Here is a 17,615-nt window from a genome sequence, read left to right as displayed (position 1 = left end):
TTCTAGAGTTGACAAATTCTTAATGATTTTTACATACTTTATAAAGTTAAGTGACAAACTTTCATATACTTTTGTTATAGAGTTTTATAGACTTTTAAATACTTATTTTTATATTTATTTTACAAATAGCATTTATCTTTTATGTTGATTGAACTAGTCGGCATACATTGAACAAAAAATTAGGGAAAAAACCAATTGGATACAATTACATAAAAGCAAAGAATAGTTCTCCTTAACATTAGAAAATGATAAAAATGACAAAGTACATTTGAAAATGTACCATAAGGAAATAATTGGCGCTCAACTAGCCATGATTCAGTTTACAAAAAGGCTTAGCCATGATTCATTTCAATGACGGTGGATAAACCATAATACAAATTCCTTTTGAAAATTCCAATGCTCATTACCGTTGAGTTCCGTTATTATCTTGCATGGCATTTCTCCACATGTCAGATGTAATAACCCAAAACAAAATATCTAAAAAGAAAGAAAATATCTAAAAAAGTAAGGAAAATATCTTTTAGCAAAAAGACAATTTTACCCTCGCATTATTTAATAAGGAAAAAGTTGACTTTTTGAGCGGAAAATAATTTGGTAATTCCGATTACGCCGTTGCGTAGAGCACGGCGAAACGAGTCCGTAGACACGGAGTAGACCCGAATCGGAGTTGTAACGAAGGAGTTATGGTCAAAAGAGTCTCAGTGGCAGAACCGTAAATATTTCGAAGTTCTGTTTTATAAACCCAGCTTTCTTCTCTCTCGAACCATCTCGACCAGCCAACTTCAGACAGCGATTTCTCCCAACTCAGGCGACTGTTTTAGGCAATACCGGTCCCAAACGAACCATCTCACTTCTCTCTATCAGCCCTGCCCCTCCTCAGCCTCTATCCGCTACTGTAGTAGCCGAAAACTGCCACGAAACAGGCTGGTTCTAACAGTTTTTCTGAAAATTTTTGGGAGCTCGTTCTTTCACTTCCGACCACCAAATCAATAGAGTAAGGCACCATGAGCCCGACAGGATTGCAAAAGAGACCTTCGAAGGGTCGAAGTAGCTGGGATGGTGATATTGCAAATCGTTCTAAGGCTGGCGTAGCCAGAAGTATGGAGAGACAAGTGTTGATAGGCTCTAACAGGAGAAGTTGCCCTAGTGTGCCAGATGTGGTAGGTACCGTTCTGGACCCTGCTAGTGGAATACCAGTCTCTATAGTTTAGAATTAGAAATCCAGGTTAGATTTCAGCTGGACTCAGGTAAAAGAAGTTTTTGGGCCTTGATTTCAGCTTAATATCGCAATTCACTCTAGACAGACGACCATCTTAAGAAAATGACTCAAATTGTGGGAAGGTTATTAAGACATAATGTATTACAGTTTCAGAATGATTTGAGTAAAAAGATGCTGGTTGAGAGTATGCCTTAAGTGACAGTTGTTGGATTTCCTTGGATTAGATGTCTCCAATAGATGCCTTACTCGAGACATAGTATGGATCAACCCAGTATGAAGAAAGAATGTTAAGCAAGGTTCATTGAAATCTGGAAGAATTGTAGGAAATAAAGAATCTGATTGAATTAAGCAGAAAAAGACTTTAAGTAATCCAGGATTGGCAAGAAGTTATACAGATACTAGAAGAAGGATCTTCAGATAAGTATTCTCGATAATTATCGCCTGAGGAAGGTATAGTGAGATTTAAGGAAGCAAGAGAGTCAATCCTAACTGTATCGGATTTTGGAAAGGAAAGTAATTAGCTTTCAGTGGTATTTGCAGTGTAGTAACCTGAGTTGCAGAGGCAGGAGTAATCCTTCCCCCGCTTGGAATCACAGAGATGCAAATTTCGAGGATGAAATTTTTATAAGGGGGTAGATTGTAATAACCCAAAACAAAATATCTAAAAAGAAAGAAAATATCTAAAAAAGTAAGGAAAATATCGATTACGCCGTTGCGTAGAGCACGGCGAAACGAGTCCGTAGACACGGAGTAGACTCGAATCGGAGTTGTAACAAAGGAGTTATGGTCAAAAGAGTCTCAGCGGCAGAACCGTAAATATTTCGAAGTTCAGTTTTATAAACCTAGCTTTCTTCTCTCTCGAACCATCTCAACCAGCCAACTTCAGACAGCGATTTCTCCCAACTCAGGCCACCGTTTCAAGCAATACCGGTCCCAAACGGACCACCTCACTTTCCTCTATCAGCCCTGCCCCTCCTCAGCCTCCATCCGCTACTGTAGTAGCCGGAAACTGCCACGAAACAGGCTGGTTCCAACAGTTTTTCTGAAAATTTTTGGGAGCTCGTTCTCTCACTTCCGACCACCAAATCAATAGAGTAAGGCACCAGGAGCCCGACAGAATTGCAAAAGAGACCTTCGAAGGGTCGAAGTAGCTCGGACCATCTGCTGTAGAAGTACGCGGGATCCACCACCGGGCCAATTATAGCTTCCACACCAAGGTAGAGTTTGTAGAAAATCTTTGAAAACTTGAAAACTTTAAAGTATGCTCTGATATCTAGTATTAGTGGAAAACTGGAGATGAGATCTATTACTTGAGATGTTCTGGCTGTTGGGATGGATTTACTGATTGTTTAGCAGGTGAAAAATTTTGGGATTGGTCAAAATACAGGGGATACTCTGCCGAAATTTCAGCAGAAGTCTAAGGGCATTTTAAAGAGAATTTGAAACAAGAACGGTAAAAAGGTCTTTTGTGCCCGACATTCGCCAGGTGTCGGACACGCACAGGACTTGGCTCGAATTCCAAAGCGGAAATTGGGTCGGGTCCTGTCATTAGAAGCTATACCAACTCTCCATTCATTAGCATTCTCTCGTTGTTGTTCTTGAGTTTCAAAAACTTGTTCCACATTATCTCCTTCATTACCTGGTAATGGTGAAGATGATGAAGACTCGTTCTCTAGTTCAATAGGAAATTCATCATAACGACATTCCCTACGAAGAAAATTATGTAGTCCTGCACAAGCTAACACAAGCTCTGCTTGAGTCCTATATAGGAATGGAGGTGCTGACTTGAAAATTGTGAATCTTGATTTATATATCCCAAATATCCTCTCAATTACATTCCTCAAGGAAGCATGGCGAAGATTGAACAACTCAGTTGCGTTTTCGGGGTCACGACCTTGACCAGCAAAATCTTGGAGATGATATCGTACACCTCGAAATGGAGCTAAAAATTGACGTCGATTTGGAAATCCACAATCCACTAAGAAATATTTACCTAATCATAAAATATATATAAAATTTGTATGCAAAGCATGATATAATGAATGATAATAATAAAACAAAGAGATAAGAGTGTACCTTGTGGTACCTTGATTCCATTCCTCCTTGATAAAGCATCATTTAACACTTTTGAATCATGAGCTGAACCTTCCCATCCACTGAGCACGTATATGAACTCCAAATCAGAGTTACATGCTGCTAATACATTTTGTGATATCTTTCCATGACGATTGCGGTAGCTGCTTACATCACGCCCTTTTACCATGGCTGGAATATTTTGTTTTGCTTGAGGACTAGCAAAATCTAAGTTTGGGGGTATTTGATAAGGTCATAATTTCACACATTTGCATGCCTTCTTTGCTTAGTAATTTTGTTTAGCTTCTCTTTATTTTCAGTCTCCTACCTTTGTTTGTGTGTTTTATAGGTTAAGACAGCAAGGGGATGACATTTGATACAATTCATGCATGTTAAGGGCTGAGTGGCACAAGAGGAATATGAGCTTAAAGACAAAACCAATTTGAGCCACACTCTTTGTCAGTCCAGTTTCGTGGGTCATCTTGCAGGCCTCATTTCAGCAACTTACACAGGGTGGATGAGGAGACATCCTTGATAGAAGTTGTTCCAATGGGTGTCTATTATAACATATCCAAATTTCAGCCCAATTGGATATATCTGGACACATGTATTTGTCCTCAGCACATCAAAGACTAGACAAGCATGGTCAAGCAAGCATGGGCAGCCAAGTATGGGTCAGCTGGAGCAGTTGGGAGCAGCTAAGAGAAGTGTGCTTCACCAGCCAAAGGGGAGCTCGAAATTCACTCTATAAATAGAGAGTTTGCACACTCATTCAAGGGGGGAGTCAGACACACACATTCACATAATCCATCCTCTCATACACACATTCACCACAAAGAGAGAAGAGAGCTTGGAGCTGTCAAGGGAGCTTCCTTGCTGCCATCATCTAGTTCTTCTCCTCTCTTTATCCTATCTATGTATTTCGTATTTTCTGTATTCATAGTTATGTCTAGCTAATCCATTTAGTTAGGGCTTAGGATGAAGCCCTAGTCATGAATATTCAATGTTATGGATGATTTTATAGTTAATTGATTTCCTTGCTTTTTTTATCAAGTTGTTAATCTCCAGTTTATTATGTGCTTGATGTATGTTTTCTTGGAGTAGCTAACTAGGATTTTATGCATCTAGCACAGGTTGGGAAGGGGTTTAGATTCACCAATTCTACTCTCCTTTCACAAGCAACACATGAATGGCCTAAGAATCATTCAAGGGGTTAATAACCATAAGTTGACTAGGACAGATACCATGTTCTAGGACTTGTGTGATTATCATATTCTCAAGGAGCTTAATGACTCTTGTATGCTTTATTCTAAGTAGATACCATGCTTAGGTTGCATATTAGAGATCACGGGTTGTGTAGATACCATGCATAATCACATGCCTTAGGAGAATCATGCATCCTGCACCTAGATACCATAGGCTTGTATGCGATAATCTATTGTTGATGAAGCTTGAGTCAATTTCTATGCATTCATAACTTGGATAGGAAAACTAGTGGTGGATTCCAAGGCTCTAACATCTCTCAATCATTGTTTCACAACTTGTTGATTGCTGCTAGTGTTTAATTTCGAGTACTTTCATTTCACCTTCTTCTTTTCATTTCAACAACAAAACCCCCCCCCAATTCGAGTGCGTGTGTGGTGCTAGGATTCTGTCCTAGACCTTGAGTAATTAGCAAGAGGCATTGTTGAATTCGACCTTGCCTTTAGCTAGTTAGTCAGTTTCTTTGTTTTATGTTTTTTTTTTCTAGCATTCTAAGTAATTTAACTTGGAACCAAGTTACCATTCTCCGTGGGATCGACCTCGTATTTACATAAGCTATACTATAAACGGTTCGCGCACTTGCGAGAATTAAAGTTGCTGTTTTTAATAACTCATTTTAGTTGTTAAGAATTGGCTCAACAAGTTTTTGGAGCCGTTGCCGGGGATTCGGTAACGATGGTGCTATAGTTAGATTACTTTGATTGTTTTGTTTTTCTTTGTTTCATTTGTTTCTTTTCATTGGTTTTTCTTTTAGTATTCAGTTTTTGTATTTAGTTTTATCTCCATTGAAAGCACTGAATTGACTTCCTTGGTGTGTGCATGTCCAAATCTGACCAGGAGCAAAGTTCACCTGAGCCACTCTCTTAAAGCTCACTAGAGTTTGGACGTCCGGCTGAAGACGTGAAACTTAGCGCTTCTTGGGAGGCAACCCAAGGTGACGAGGAGAAGATAGAATATGCAAGGAAGCTTGCTTGCGTCCTAATCGCTTCAAAGGGGAGTTTTTCTGAACTCTAACCTTTGGTTATGTCTTTCCCTTGTCTTCTTTCCTTTCATTTATGAGGCATTGCTTTTTCTTACACTCTAAACAATGAGGACAATGTTTCATTTAAGTTTGGGGGGAAAGGATTTAGTTATGTTGTTTCAAATTTGTCAAATTTTAATCAAATTTTAAAAAACGCAGGATTTTGGGTCTTGTTTCGTTATCCTTCCAAACACCTATGATAAGACTTGGATCTAATACAAATATGGTTTCTCAAAAATTGATAGTCATTGTTTAAGGACTTTGTGTGGTTCTGAGTTAACTCTGTCTTGCATGCCATCCTTGCACTTATTGAGCACTTTGCCAAGTTAGTCCAATTTCTTGTTACTTGGAGATGTTATGCAATTCTACTTATCTCATGATCTTGGTTTCGTACTCTAGAACTTATTTGAATATCTCTTGAGACGTTTTGTTGCCATACAATGCTTAGGAAGTGATTTAGGCCATGTTTGAACCGTTTGAGCTTTTCTAACCATCCCTCTACATGTATTCATCCTTAGTCAACCCATTTGAGCCTACGTTAATCCTCTCTTTGTGTAAACCATTCCTACCATAATGAACCTCTGTTTTCTTATTCTTACTTATTCTTTGAGCAATTAAAGTTATCTTCAAAAGAGAGTTATAAAGAATGCAAGGTTTTTGGAGCAAAAGTGAATCATTAGTGCCATAACCCAAGTGTTGAAAAGAAATAAGTTTGGGGGGTATTGGTAACTAATCAAAAGAGGTAATGAAGTGTGACCAATGTAGTCACGGCCCTAGGGTGTTATAAAAGAGAAGATCATGGTGATCTAGGGTAAAGAGCCACAAAATTAGGCCAAAATACACAGATATGAAGGTGCTGAAATTATGTTCAAAATATGCTCATGTATGTGTTCCTTGCTTGTTACAAAGTTCAGTCATCTCTCATGCTCTTACCTATGCTTTAGTTGTTCTCAAGATGTTGTTATATATCCATATCCCCTCTTCCATTCAACTACTACCCTAAGCCTCATTACAACCCTTGCAAAGTCCTTTTGATCCTTGGTATTGTATGGTATTACTGTGGAGAGCTGATTTGATAATGAGCTTATGGGGTTTGGAATTCTTGATTTTGATAGAAGTGTGTGCGCATGTACTTTTCTGAGTTGCAGGTGTTGTTCTGATTTGGCATTCACACACTACACTTAAGGGTGTCATTGTGAGCTTTGCTTTCTCTTGAATCATGTGTGGAACTTAGATTGTGATTGTTGTGTTTCTTTGGGGCCAATGCTGTGATTCTTTGAGGATATTGTTTGGAAGGCTAGTTGCTTATTTCCTGTTTCCTAAATTGTAGTTTTATTTTGTTTTGCTTGAGGACTAGCAAAATCTAAGTTTGGGGGTATTTGATAAGGTCATAATTTCACACATTTGCATGCCTTCTTTGCTTAGTAATTTTGTTTAGCTTCTATTTATTTTCAGTCTCTTACCTTTGTTTGTGTGTTTTATAGGTTAAGACAGCAAGGGGATGACATTTGATACAATTCATGCATGTTAAGGGCTGAGTGGCACAAGAGGAATATGAGCTTAAAGACAAAACCAATTTGAGCCACACTCCTTGTCAGTCCAGTTTCGTGGGTCATCTTGCAGGCCTCATTTCAGCAACTTACACAGGGTGGATGAGGAGACATCCTTGATAGAAGTTGTTCCAATGGGTGTCTACTATAACATATCCAAATTTCAGCCCAATTGGATATATCTGGACCCCTCAGCACATCAAAGACTAAACTAAGTCCACAGAAATGTCATGTTGGCTGCCATCACTTTTAATGTGACTACATCCCTAGAGCCATGTGCCAAGCATGGGCAGCCACACATGTATTTGTCAGCTGCAGGCAAGCATGGGTAGACAAGCATGGGTAGACAAGCATGGGTAGACAAGCATGGTCAAGCAAGCATGGGCAGCCAAGCATGGGCAGCCAAGCATGGGCAGACAAGCATGGGCAGCCAAGCATGGGCAGCCAAGCATGGGCAGACAAGCATGGGCAGCCAAGTATGGGTCAGCTGGAGCAGTTGGGAGCAGCTAAGAGAAATGTGCTTCACCAGCCAAAGGGGAGCTCGAAATTCACTCTATAAATAGAGAGTTTGCACACTCATTCAAGAAGAGAGGGAGACACACACATTTACATAATCCATACTCTCATACACACATTCACCACAAAGAGAGAAGAGAGCTTGGAGCTGTCAAGGGAGCTTGGAGCTGTCCTGGGAACTTCCTTGCTGCCATCATCTAGTTCTTCTCCTCTTTTTATCCTATCTATGTATTTCTTATTTTCTGTATTCATAGTTATGTCTAGCTAATCCATTTAGTTAGGGCTTAGGATGAAGCCCTAGTCATGAATATTCAATGTTATGGATGATTTTATAGTTAATTGATTTCCTTGCTTTTATTATCAAGTTGTTAATCTCCAGTTTATTATGTGCTTGATGTATGTTTTCTTGGAGTAGCTAACTAGGATTTTATGCATCTAGCACAGGTTGGGAAGGGGTTTAGATTCACCAATTCTACTTTCCTTTCACAAGCAACACATGAATGGCCTAAGAATCATTCAAGGGGTTAATAACCATAAGTTGACTAGCACAGATACCATGTTCTAGGACTTGTGTGATTATCATATTCTCAAGGAGCTTAATGACTCTTGTATGCTTTATTCTAAGTAGATACCATGCTTAGGTTGCATATTAGAGATCACGTGTTGGGTAGATACCATGCATAATCACATGCCTTAGGAGAATCATGCATTCTGCACCTAGATACCATAGGCTTGTATGCGATAATCTATTGTTGATGAAGCTTGAGTCAATTTCTATGCATTCATAACTTGGATAGGAAAACTAGTGGAGGATTCCAAGGCTCTAACACCTCTCAATCATTGTTTCACAACTTGTTGATTGCTGCCAGTGTTTACTTTCTAGCACTTTCATTTCACTTTCTTCTTTTCATTTCAACAACAAAACCCCCCATTTCTGTGTTCTATGTTTTTCTAGCATTCTAAGTAATTTAACTTGGAACCAAGTTACCATTCTCCGTGGGATCGACCTCGTATTTACATAAGCTATACTATAAACGGTTCGTGCACTTGCGAGAATTAAAGTTGCTGTTTTTAATAACTCATTTTAGTTGTTAAGAATTGGCTCAACAGCCCCTCGCGGTTTTTAGACCATATCTTCTTCGTTACGGCTCCGATTCGGGTCTACTCCGTGTCTACGAACTCCTTTCGCAGCGCTCTACGCAATGGCGTAGGTGAAATTCCCAAATTCTTTCTCGATTAAAAAGTCAAATTTTCCCCTATTAAAATATGCGAGGGCAATTTGGTCCTTTCGCTAAAAGATATTTTCTTTACTTTTTATATATTTTCTTTCTTTTTAGATATTTTCTTTCTTTTTAGATATTTTGTTTTTGGTTCTTAAAATCTACCCCCCTTATAAAAATTTCGTCCTCGAAATTTACTGCTCCGTGATTCCAAGCGGGGAAGGATTACTCCTGCATCTGCAATTTACCATTGAAAGCTAATTACCTTCCTTGCCAAAATCTGAACTACTTGATTTCTACACGTTCTAATACCTCCTTGGGTCTGATACCGTTAGGATTGACTCCCTTGCTTCCGTACATCCCATTATACTTTTCTCAGGCGATACTATCGAGAATACCTATCTGAAGATCCTTCTTCTAATATCTGCATAACTTCTTGTCAATCCTGAAGTACTTAGATTCTTTTTCTGCTTTAATTCAATCAGATTCCTTATTTCCTACAATACTTCCAGATTTCAATGAACCTTGATTAACATTCTTTTTTCGTACTTGGATAATCCATACTATGTCTCGAGTAAGGCATCTATTGGAGACGTCTGATCCAAGGAAATTCAACAACTAACACTTAAGGCATTAAACTGAAACCAAGGCTCAAAAGCTTCTTTTACGTGAGTCCAACTGAAACCGAACCCGGATTTCTGAGTCTGAATTATAGAGACTGGTATTTCACGGTACCTACCACATCTGGCACACCTGTCTCTCAATACTTCTGGCTATACCAGCCTTAGAACGATTTGCAATATCACCCTCTTTGCTGGTACCTCTACTGAAACTAACGCCAGTTCGATGGCTTCCACGTCTGCGACCATTTGATGATTGGAAACTGTGATCACCACTGTCGTATCTCTCTTAAACTCTTCCTGATATTTGTTACCTATCTCCAAATATTGTGCACGAAGTGCACCCCATAGTCTGCCCCTTATCTGATTGGGACAGACATCACCACAGCATCCACATTGACCAACTACTAACTAATCACAATACCTTGGATGGAGGCTTTTTAACCTTAACGCAACTAGGTACTACGTCTTACTCTCTGATCTTTATTAGTAAAATACCGTACGTGAAACCTTTTTCTCGTATTCGAGTTTAACTATTAGCCTCTATTCTGCTGCAAAAACTCCTGTATTCACACCTTCTGTAGACTTATAAATAAGATGGACTATCATATTCTGTTCCCAAAATGCTTACTCCGTACGAGTCAGGGGATTTTAACATCACTTCTTAACCGAATCCTGCCCAAAACTTTATTCTCCTGTTGGAACAACCAGGATCTCTAGGACCTGCTATATTCCTTCAACTCAATTCTCTTTTACTACCAATTTATAGCTCTTACTCCTGTTTACTTGATCCACCCATCTCGCGGATGGATCTCTGGCTGACTATAGCCCGGGCTAACGTCTTCAGGGTCTACCGAGTGTTAGGATCTCCCTGCCTACTAGGTATAGTAGGTACGGTTCCTTACAAACCTCTTACAAGAGATTACTCTGCCGGTTTAGATACCGACGCAGCTCCTGTTTGACTTGGGAAAATTTCATCCTCTAACGTCGGGATAACTATCTAATTTTCCTACGGATATCACCACCATTTTGGGCCCAACTTAAGAAGAGAACGAGGATGCACAGAGTGCGAAGTCTACAGGAAGTAAAACCTATGCTCTGATACCAAATTGACAGGACCCGACCCAATTTCCACTTTGAAATTCGAGCCAAGTCCTGTGCGTGTCCGACACCTGGCGAATGTCGGGCACAAATGACCTTTTTGCTTTCTTACTTCAATTTCTCTTTAAATTTCCCTTAGACTTCTGCCGAAAATTCGGCAGAGTCTCCCCTGTATTTTGACCAGTCCCAAAATTTCACCTGTAAACAATCTCAAATATTTCCACCCAACTGCCAGAATAGGATAAACCAAAATTGCCAGATTCAAATTTTCCAATAAACTCGATATCAGAGCAATTTTCTAAAGTTCACGGGTTTTCAGGAAAAATTTCTACAACTTTACCTGACTTTGAAGCGTGGAGGTTAAGAGTGGCCCGGTGGTGGATCCTATGCACTTCTACAACCTAGGGGCGAAAAACAAGTTTTAAACTGTGAGTGGACAAAAAGTGAGATTCTTAAAATCAAGCTAGACTATGATTCCCCCATTTTGAAATAACTAGAGATGTATATACATCGAAAATTTAACTATATCTCCATATAAAAGATTCTATAAGCATGAATTAGTATACTAATAAAGAAACTTACATAATCGATCTGATATAAAGATATTAATGCCTGGAAAAATCAAAGAACTGGTATACTGAATAAAAATACCAAAAATACACATGTGCAATTACTGAGAGACCAATATAAAATGGCTGAAAATCATCCTTGAATAAAAGAAAGCTCAAAATCCTTTAAAACTTCGTTCGACTGAATTTACTAAAAAGAATGAGTAAACAATATCTGCAGTAAAAGCTTTAAAATCCTTTAAAACTGCCACCTAATTGTACCCCTGTTATATCCGTCAATTCCCTGGCAGGTCTCGGGCGCCACGCAGTCCACCCGAGCCGCAAACTGGCGAAATCAGGGGACTATGATCAGCCTGTCCCGCCGGCAGATTCCTCGGTGACACCAAGTCAGCTCGAGTCGCTCTGGCAGGATGCAGGGGACCGTAGTCAGCCTGATCCGCAATCCTGGCAGGTCTCGGGGACACAGAGTCAGCCGAGCCGCAATCCTGGCAGGTCTCGGGACACCAAGTCTGCCGAGCCGCAAATCCTGGCACTCACGGTCCGAGCGTCCCCGAAACTCGTGAGGCAAGTCAAGTGCACTGACTGAACTATAATCAGACTGGATGTCCGTAGACATCGGTCCAACTCTGGGTAATCACCAAAGAAAACGGGTACGAGGTGGTTTTAAAATAATGTCCTTTTAAAAAGAAATATCTGAATAATAACTGTAAAACTCAAGTCGTGCTGCGGTCTTAACTGATTCAAAACTCAAACTCTGTTTCTGTAACTGGTAAATAAGCAGCACCGACTTATAGCATTATTACTGTACTGCTCATATTCAAAATCGTATTAAAACTTACTCAAAGACTGAATGAAAAAACTTACTCAAATAAACTCATTTATAAAACTCATGTAGATAAAATCATTTATAAAATCTATTTTATATAAAAGCACATCAATTCATATAAAAGCACATCAATTCATTCATAAAATCTGATTTATGAAAGAAGGTCCACTCACAGATGGTCCGAGCTACTTCGATCCCTCAGAGGTCTCCTTTTAAAATCTTGTCGGGCTCCTGGTGCCTCACTCGAAAGATTTGGTGAAGAAATGAGGGAGATATTCGAACTGGAAGTTCGGGTGGCATTCGGACGAACCGTCGGCTTCCATGGCAGATTCCGGCCGATTCTGACCACAGCGGCGGCGGAGGTGGGTCGGGAAATGTCGGCCGTCGTGTGCTGGTTCTTTTGGCACCGGTCTCGGAGATCAGCTCCAAGCGAGACGGCCGGTGCGACGTCGGGAAGGGAGGAAGGTCGCGGGAGGGTTGCTGCGGGAGGAGAGAGAAGGAGCTGACGGGGGAGAAGAGAGAGAGCGCTATAAAAAGCTGACTTTTTGACCAAATTACCATTTTGCCCCTCGCGGTTTTTAGACCATATCTTCTTCGTTACGGCTCCGATTCGGGTCTACTCCGTGTCTACGAACTCCTTTCGCCGCGCTCTACGCAATGGCGTAGGTGAAATTCCCAAATTCTTTCTCGATTAAAAAGTCAAATTTTCCCCTATTAAAATATACGAGGGCAATTTGGTCCTTTCGCTAAAAGATATTTTCTTTACTTTTTAGATATTTTCTTTCTTTTTAGATATTTTGTTTTTGGTTCTTACAAGCCAACTTTTAAATAATACTATATCACACGTACAAATCCTTATTAATTGTGTATATTTTCATAATAGCTTATTGGTAAACTGCATCTAATGCACCTTTTAAATTTTTATTTATCAAATCTAATCACATAGACAAGTAACATATTCTTATCAAAATAAATAAATATTACTCAGTCATCAATAATATTTCATAAACACTCACAAATCAACAGAAATGGTTAGATTACAAAAGAGTCTATATTCCAGCAATTCTCCTAACCTAATATGTGGGATGTAAATATTATATGAAAAAATTATCCACCTAACGAATTATGGGTAAAGAAACAGTACCTAAAGAATAAATTAATGGGTTTAGGGGCAACAAATTATATAATAAAATATTATAAGCAAACATAGCATATGAGACAATCAATATAATAAAATATTTATATGCAAACACAGCTTTTTTTACTAATAGAAGAAATATTCATCAATAATAAACGTGTGGATGAGAAGAGAAGAAAAATATTCAATATTTTTTTACTAACCTGAAGGAAGTGGATGACAATGGAATACCAAAGTGGAGCCCTAACCATGAAGAAAAAAGATCTATTTGCTTGATGCTTGATATAACAAGGGAAGAAAGAATTGGAGACGTTTGGAGACTTTTTGGTTCTATCTTCTCAGCTTCCCAATATTTTCATAAAGTCTGGTGTAAATTAGCAAGACTTTTGGTAGTAAGAATTACCTTTAAAAGTATTGAAAAGTCATTTATTTAACAAAGTTTTTAAAAGTCATTAATATTTGGATACCTCAAAACTTTTAAATACTCTTTAAAACTCACAATTGAATACAACTAAACTTTTAAAGACTATTTAAAAGTCACAATTGAATACTTTCAGACTTTTAAACTCATTAAAAGTCATTAAAATTTATAATTGGATACACCCCTAAGTATCTGCTTTTGTTTTCCTTCTCAACTTTCTAGTATAAAATGGACTGTACATGATTCATAATTTCATGAGTCCCATATCGCGTGATAGATGAGCATGACATCACGTCAGATTTTACAAAATGAGATGGGAGTGAATAGAAAAAAAGTGGGCGGTTAATAACGTATGGATCGTGGCCGAGTGCGTTGAGAAAGTTTGGGATTTTTGAGAAATTGGTGCAACCACGAAGTCTTCTCTCTCTTTAAGCTCACAGAGAGAAAAAAGAAGTGAGAATTGTTTCGTGCTTTTGTGTGATGGGTTTGAAACATCTTTATGTTAACTTGTTAAAATGCTTTTGCATATTTTTTTTTTTTTTTATGTTAACCTGTATGTACATTTAGAGCAGCTCCAGCAAGGAGCTGAGCCCAAGGCTGGGGGAGTAAAAAACAAAAATCTGTTTCCAGCGAGGAGGCCAGGCCCGAGCTCAAGGTGGGACCCAGCAACCTGGGTTGGCCCCAGGGCAAGGTTGGCCAGAGCTCCAGCCCTCGTTTTGGTGCTGACGTCATTGCTACAGTGCTACAGTGACACTACAGTACCACTAAAAGTCCACGTGTCGCACTCTGGGCTCTCCGATAAGATTTTTTTCTCCAATCCAACGGCAGTCAATTTTTGTGCAATAAAAAAATTAAAAAAATTGAATTTTTTTAAAAAAAAATACTGATTTTTTTATTTATTTATATAAATATCAAAATTTTATCTGATTGAGATATAAATTTTATAATAAATATTGATATGTACGAATCCAAAAATATTATCAAAAATAATGATTTTCATTAAAAAATTTGTGAAAAAAACAAAAAAATGAATAGTAATTGCCCTTAGTCATGGCAATAGGTGGAAACACAAAATACTATTTGAAAGGGCAACTACTATTTACGTGAATAGTGGCTGCCCTAGTTCCCTCCTTGCCATGACAAGGGTCAAAAGGGTGGAGTTGCTCTTATGTGTCATGCCGGCAAAAGCTAGCTAGCTAGCCACTAGAGTTCTGATGACTGAACGTGTGTTACAATCCCCAAGCTCTCTTTTGTGTTTTTGGATTTGAACGAGGAGGACGACGTGATTGGCTGACACGTTGTATTTCATTTTTATTTAAATTTTTATGTCATCTCTGTTTAAAAGGAGTTATACGTTGCCCTCTTCGTCTTGTTCTTCTTCTTCATCTTTTTCAGCCTTGAAATGGCAGAGGAAGCAGACGGGTCACACTGCATATATGAAGAGAGAGAGGAGAATATGGTGTCTCCAAAAGATGAGAAACAAACAAGGAGAGTTGCAAGGTTCCTCAAGCCATGTGCCCTGAATTTCAACAAAGCAGTGGCACCTCCAAGCACCCCATTGTTGTGTGAAGTCTTGGATCACAATCTTCAGCAATGGCCCTCTAGGGTTCTCTTCAAAGGCTGGAAGATGCCCCAGGCAAAATGGGATGAATGGGTTAACAGGCTTGCAGGTGAGTGCTGTTCTATTTGGAACCAGGCAGGGATTTGTGATGCTATTTTGAGTTCTAGATATGAGATTAGGTGTACCAACAAGAATATCCTACTTGGGTTAGTGGAGTTTTGGTCTTCAGAGACCAACACCTTTGTTTTCCCTTGGGGGGAAGCAACTTTTACCCTTGAAGATATGATGGTTCTTGGTGGATTTTCAGTCCTTGGGAGGCCTGTGACAAGGCCTGTTATTGGGTTGTTGGTGGAAATTGTGGAGGAGATGGAGAAGAAGAGAGTAGAGATTTCGAGGACCAAGGTGAAAAAAGCCTGCCAATTTGTTTGGATCAAGCATTTCATGGAGCTGCAAAATGAGTACAAATATGAACATGTAGCATTTCTGTCATTGTGGTTGGCAAGGTTTGTTTTTCCTTCTCTTCCTGAAGCTTGCATAGGGAGGCATGTTTTTCCCATTGCAGCACAGTTGTCACAGGGGACGAGGCTTGCTCTTGCCCCTGCTGTCCTTTCAGGTCTTTACAAAGACCTAAGCTTGTTGAAGAAACAAGCACTTTCTTGTAGGGAGGAGATTTCTGTTCCTGGTCCATTTCAGCTTTTGCAGTTATGGGCTTTGGAGAGGTTTCAACCCCTACTAAAGAATTCCCCAAATGCTCTGAAACCTGGGGAGACTCGGGCTGCCCGGTGGCACAGATTACCTTCTGGAGCAATTAGTCTTCCTCTTGTAAGAACTGTTCTTAAGTTGCAAGAGAATTTTCAATGGCGTCCTTATGCTGCTGATTTGATCAATTGGAACCATTCGTCGTATTATATGAAGAACAAACCGTCATTTTTTCATAGTGCTAAGCACTCAGATGAGAATTTACGATCTTATATTAGATGCTTGTGCACTTCTGAGTTGGTTGGAGTAGAGCCTTGTAAAGAGAAGTATTTTCCAAACCGCGTGGCAATGCAATTTGGAATGGATCAAGACCTTCCTGGTGAATTTTCAAAACTGTATTTTGCCCCAGGTACCAATGTTGGTTTCTTTGTCCCTCCAAGGTCCTTTGAGCCGAGTGTATCAGCTAGGTACTTGCATTGGTGGAAAATATCTAAGTCTGCTCGCGCAGATACAATCAAGAAACATGTCAAAGTGGCAATACAGAAGATTGAAAAGTATAATGCCTCCATCGCGGAGAGGAATGTTCCGATGCATAAGGCATCACCACAAACTTTGGAGAGGTCTAAACCTGAAGAGAGCCGCTCCTATGTGATTCCTGAGGTCCCCGGAAAATCCAATCATACTGTACAGAGAAAGGCCTCAGCTACTCCTCAATTTCCTAAGCAGGTTAAGAAAGAGTCAGCCCTTGATTATAGGGATGATGATCACATTCCACTTTCAGAACGTTTGGGACATCTTGGAAACAAACCATCTTGTTTACATAAGGCTTCCACAACCAGCTGACCAACAAAATTTGTTTCTTCAACCTCACCTGTTCAGGACAAGAATGTGAAGAAACGGAAGTCGGCCACAACAACTGAAGGGCCTGCTAAGAAAATAAATGCGGGTGATTTTGCTAAAAATGTGGTGAAGATTGCTAAGAAAGGGAGGAAGGGTAGTGATAATAAGGCAAGGATAGAAGTTAGTGTACCTTTCAGGATGGAGCACAAGCATAAAATTGAACCTAAAGTATCAGGAAAAGATGCTGCAAGAGAAGGGAAGAAAGCAATGGCTAAAGGATCTCAAAAAAACCGTATGGGGGCTGATGACCCTCAAAGAATGCCTAAAGGGTTTCTCAAGAACCCGGTAGTGGTTGATGACCGTATGGTGAATGCTACAAATCAAACTCAGGGAATTGGATTACTAATGAGGGTTCAGAATATTGAGAAAATTTTGGGGGTAAAAACTTGAACGGAAACAAAATCCACAGGGCACAAGTATCATGCACATATGGACTTTTTGGTGGTTTGGTATCTGTTAATGTATGCATTTTGCTTTCTTAGTTGGTTCACTGTGTCTTTGGATGTACTTAGAGCCGTGATTTTGCTGTAATGGTCTTTTGTTAAACCATTTATAAACAATTCCTGTTCCGTATCAGTAGTTAAATCTGTTACAATCAATAGGAAAATCTAGGTGTTTATGTTTCTGCCGACCTGAATTGTGCAAATATGCAAATGTAAGCTTCTTCTTTGGCTGTAGATGGACAAAATGGAAGTTTACAACCGAGAGAGAGAGAGGTTGTTTGAAATTACTATAGCAATCTCAAGTTTTGAGTAAATTATTTATAATTTTCATTGAATTAAACATAGCAGATTGCTCAGAAAATCCCATGGTCTAAATGTTAAAACATTGCTGTCAAAGCAATTAATTTACAGTGCCAGCAAAATTCTGGAAAGATATATATGTGGAGCTGGTTGGAAATGCATGGACGGGTTTTTG

At 39.3% G+C, this 17,615-nt stretch overlaps 2 protein-coding genes across 2 annotated transcripts; one reads left to right on the top strand and one right to left on the bottom strand.

Moving 5' to 3' along the window:
* Positions 1-2,166: 2,166 nt before the first annotated feature.
* LOC117625425 (protein ALP1-like) lies at positions 2,167-3,482 on the bottom strand. Its single transcript, XM_034356978.1, has 3 exons — positions 3,296-3,482; positions 2,781-3,212; positions 2,167-2,228 (listed from the first exon to the last, which is right to left on the bottom strand). Exons 1-3 carry the CDS (start codon positions 3,480-3,482, stop codon positions 2,167-2,169), a joined length of 681 nt encoding a protein of 226 aa, XP_034212869.1.
* An 11,457-nt stretch (positions 3,483-14,939) lies between these two features.
* LOC117625424 lies at positions 14,940-17,087 on the top strand. The gene is made up of 2 exons (XM_034356977.1): positions 14,940-16,523; positions 16,677-17,087. The coding sequence occupies exons 1-2, from the start codon at positions 14,940-14,942 to the stop codon at positions 17,085-17,087; spliced, it is 1,995 nt and encodes a 664-aa protein (XP_034212868.1).
* Positions 17,088-17,615: the final 528 nt, after the last annotated feature.

This window comes from Prunus dulcis, chromosome 4 (assembly GCF_902201215.1).
Source record: "Prunus dulcis chromosome 4, ALMONDv2, whole genome shotgun sequence".
Taxonomy (NCBI): Eukaryota; Viridiplantae; Streptophyta; class Magnoliopsida; order Rosales; family Rosaceae; genus Prunus; species Prunus dulcis.
Note: the sequence above shows the minus strand (reverse complement) of the source record. Positions and strands in the feature narration are given on the sequence as shown.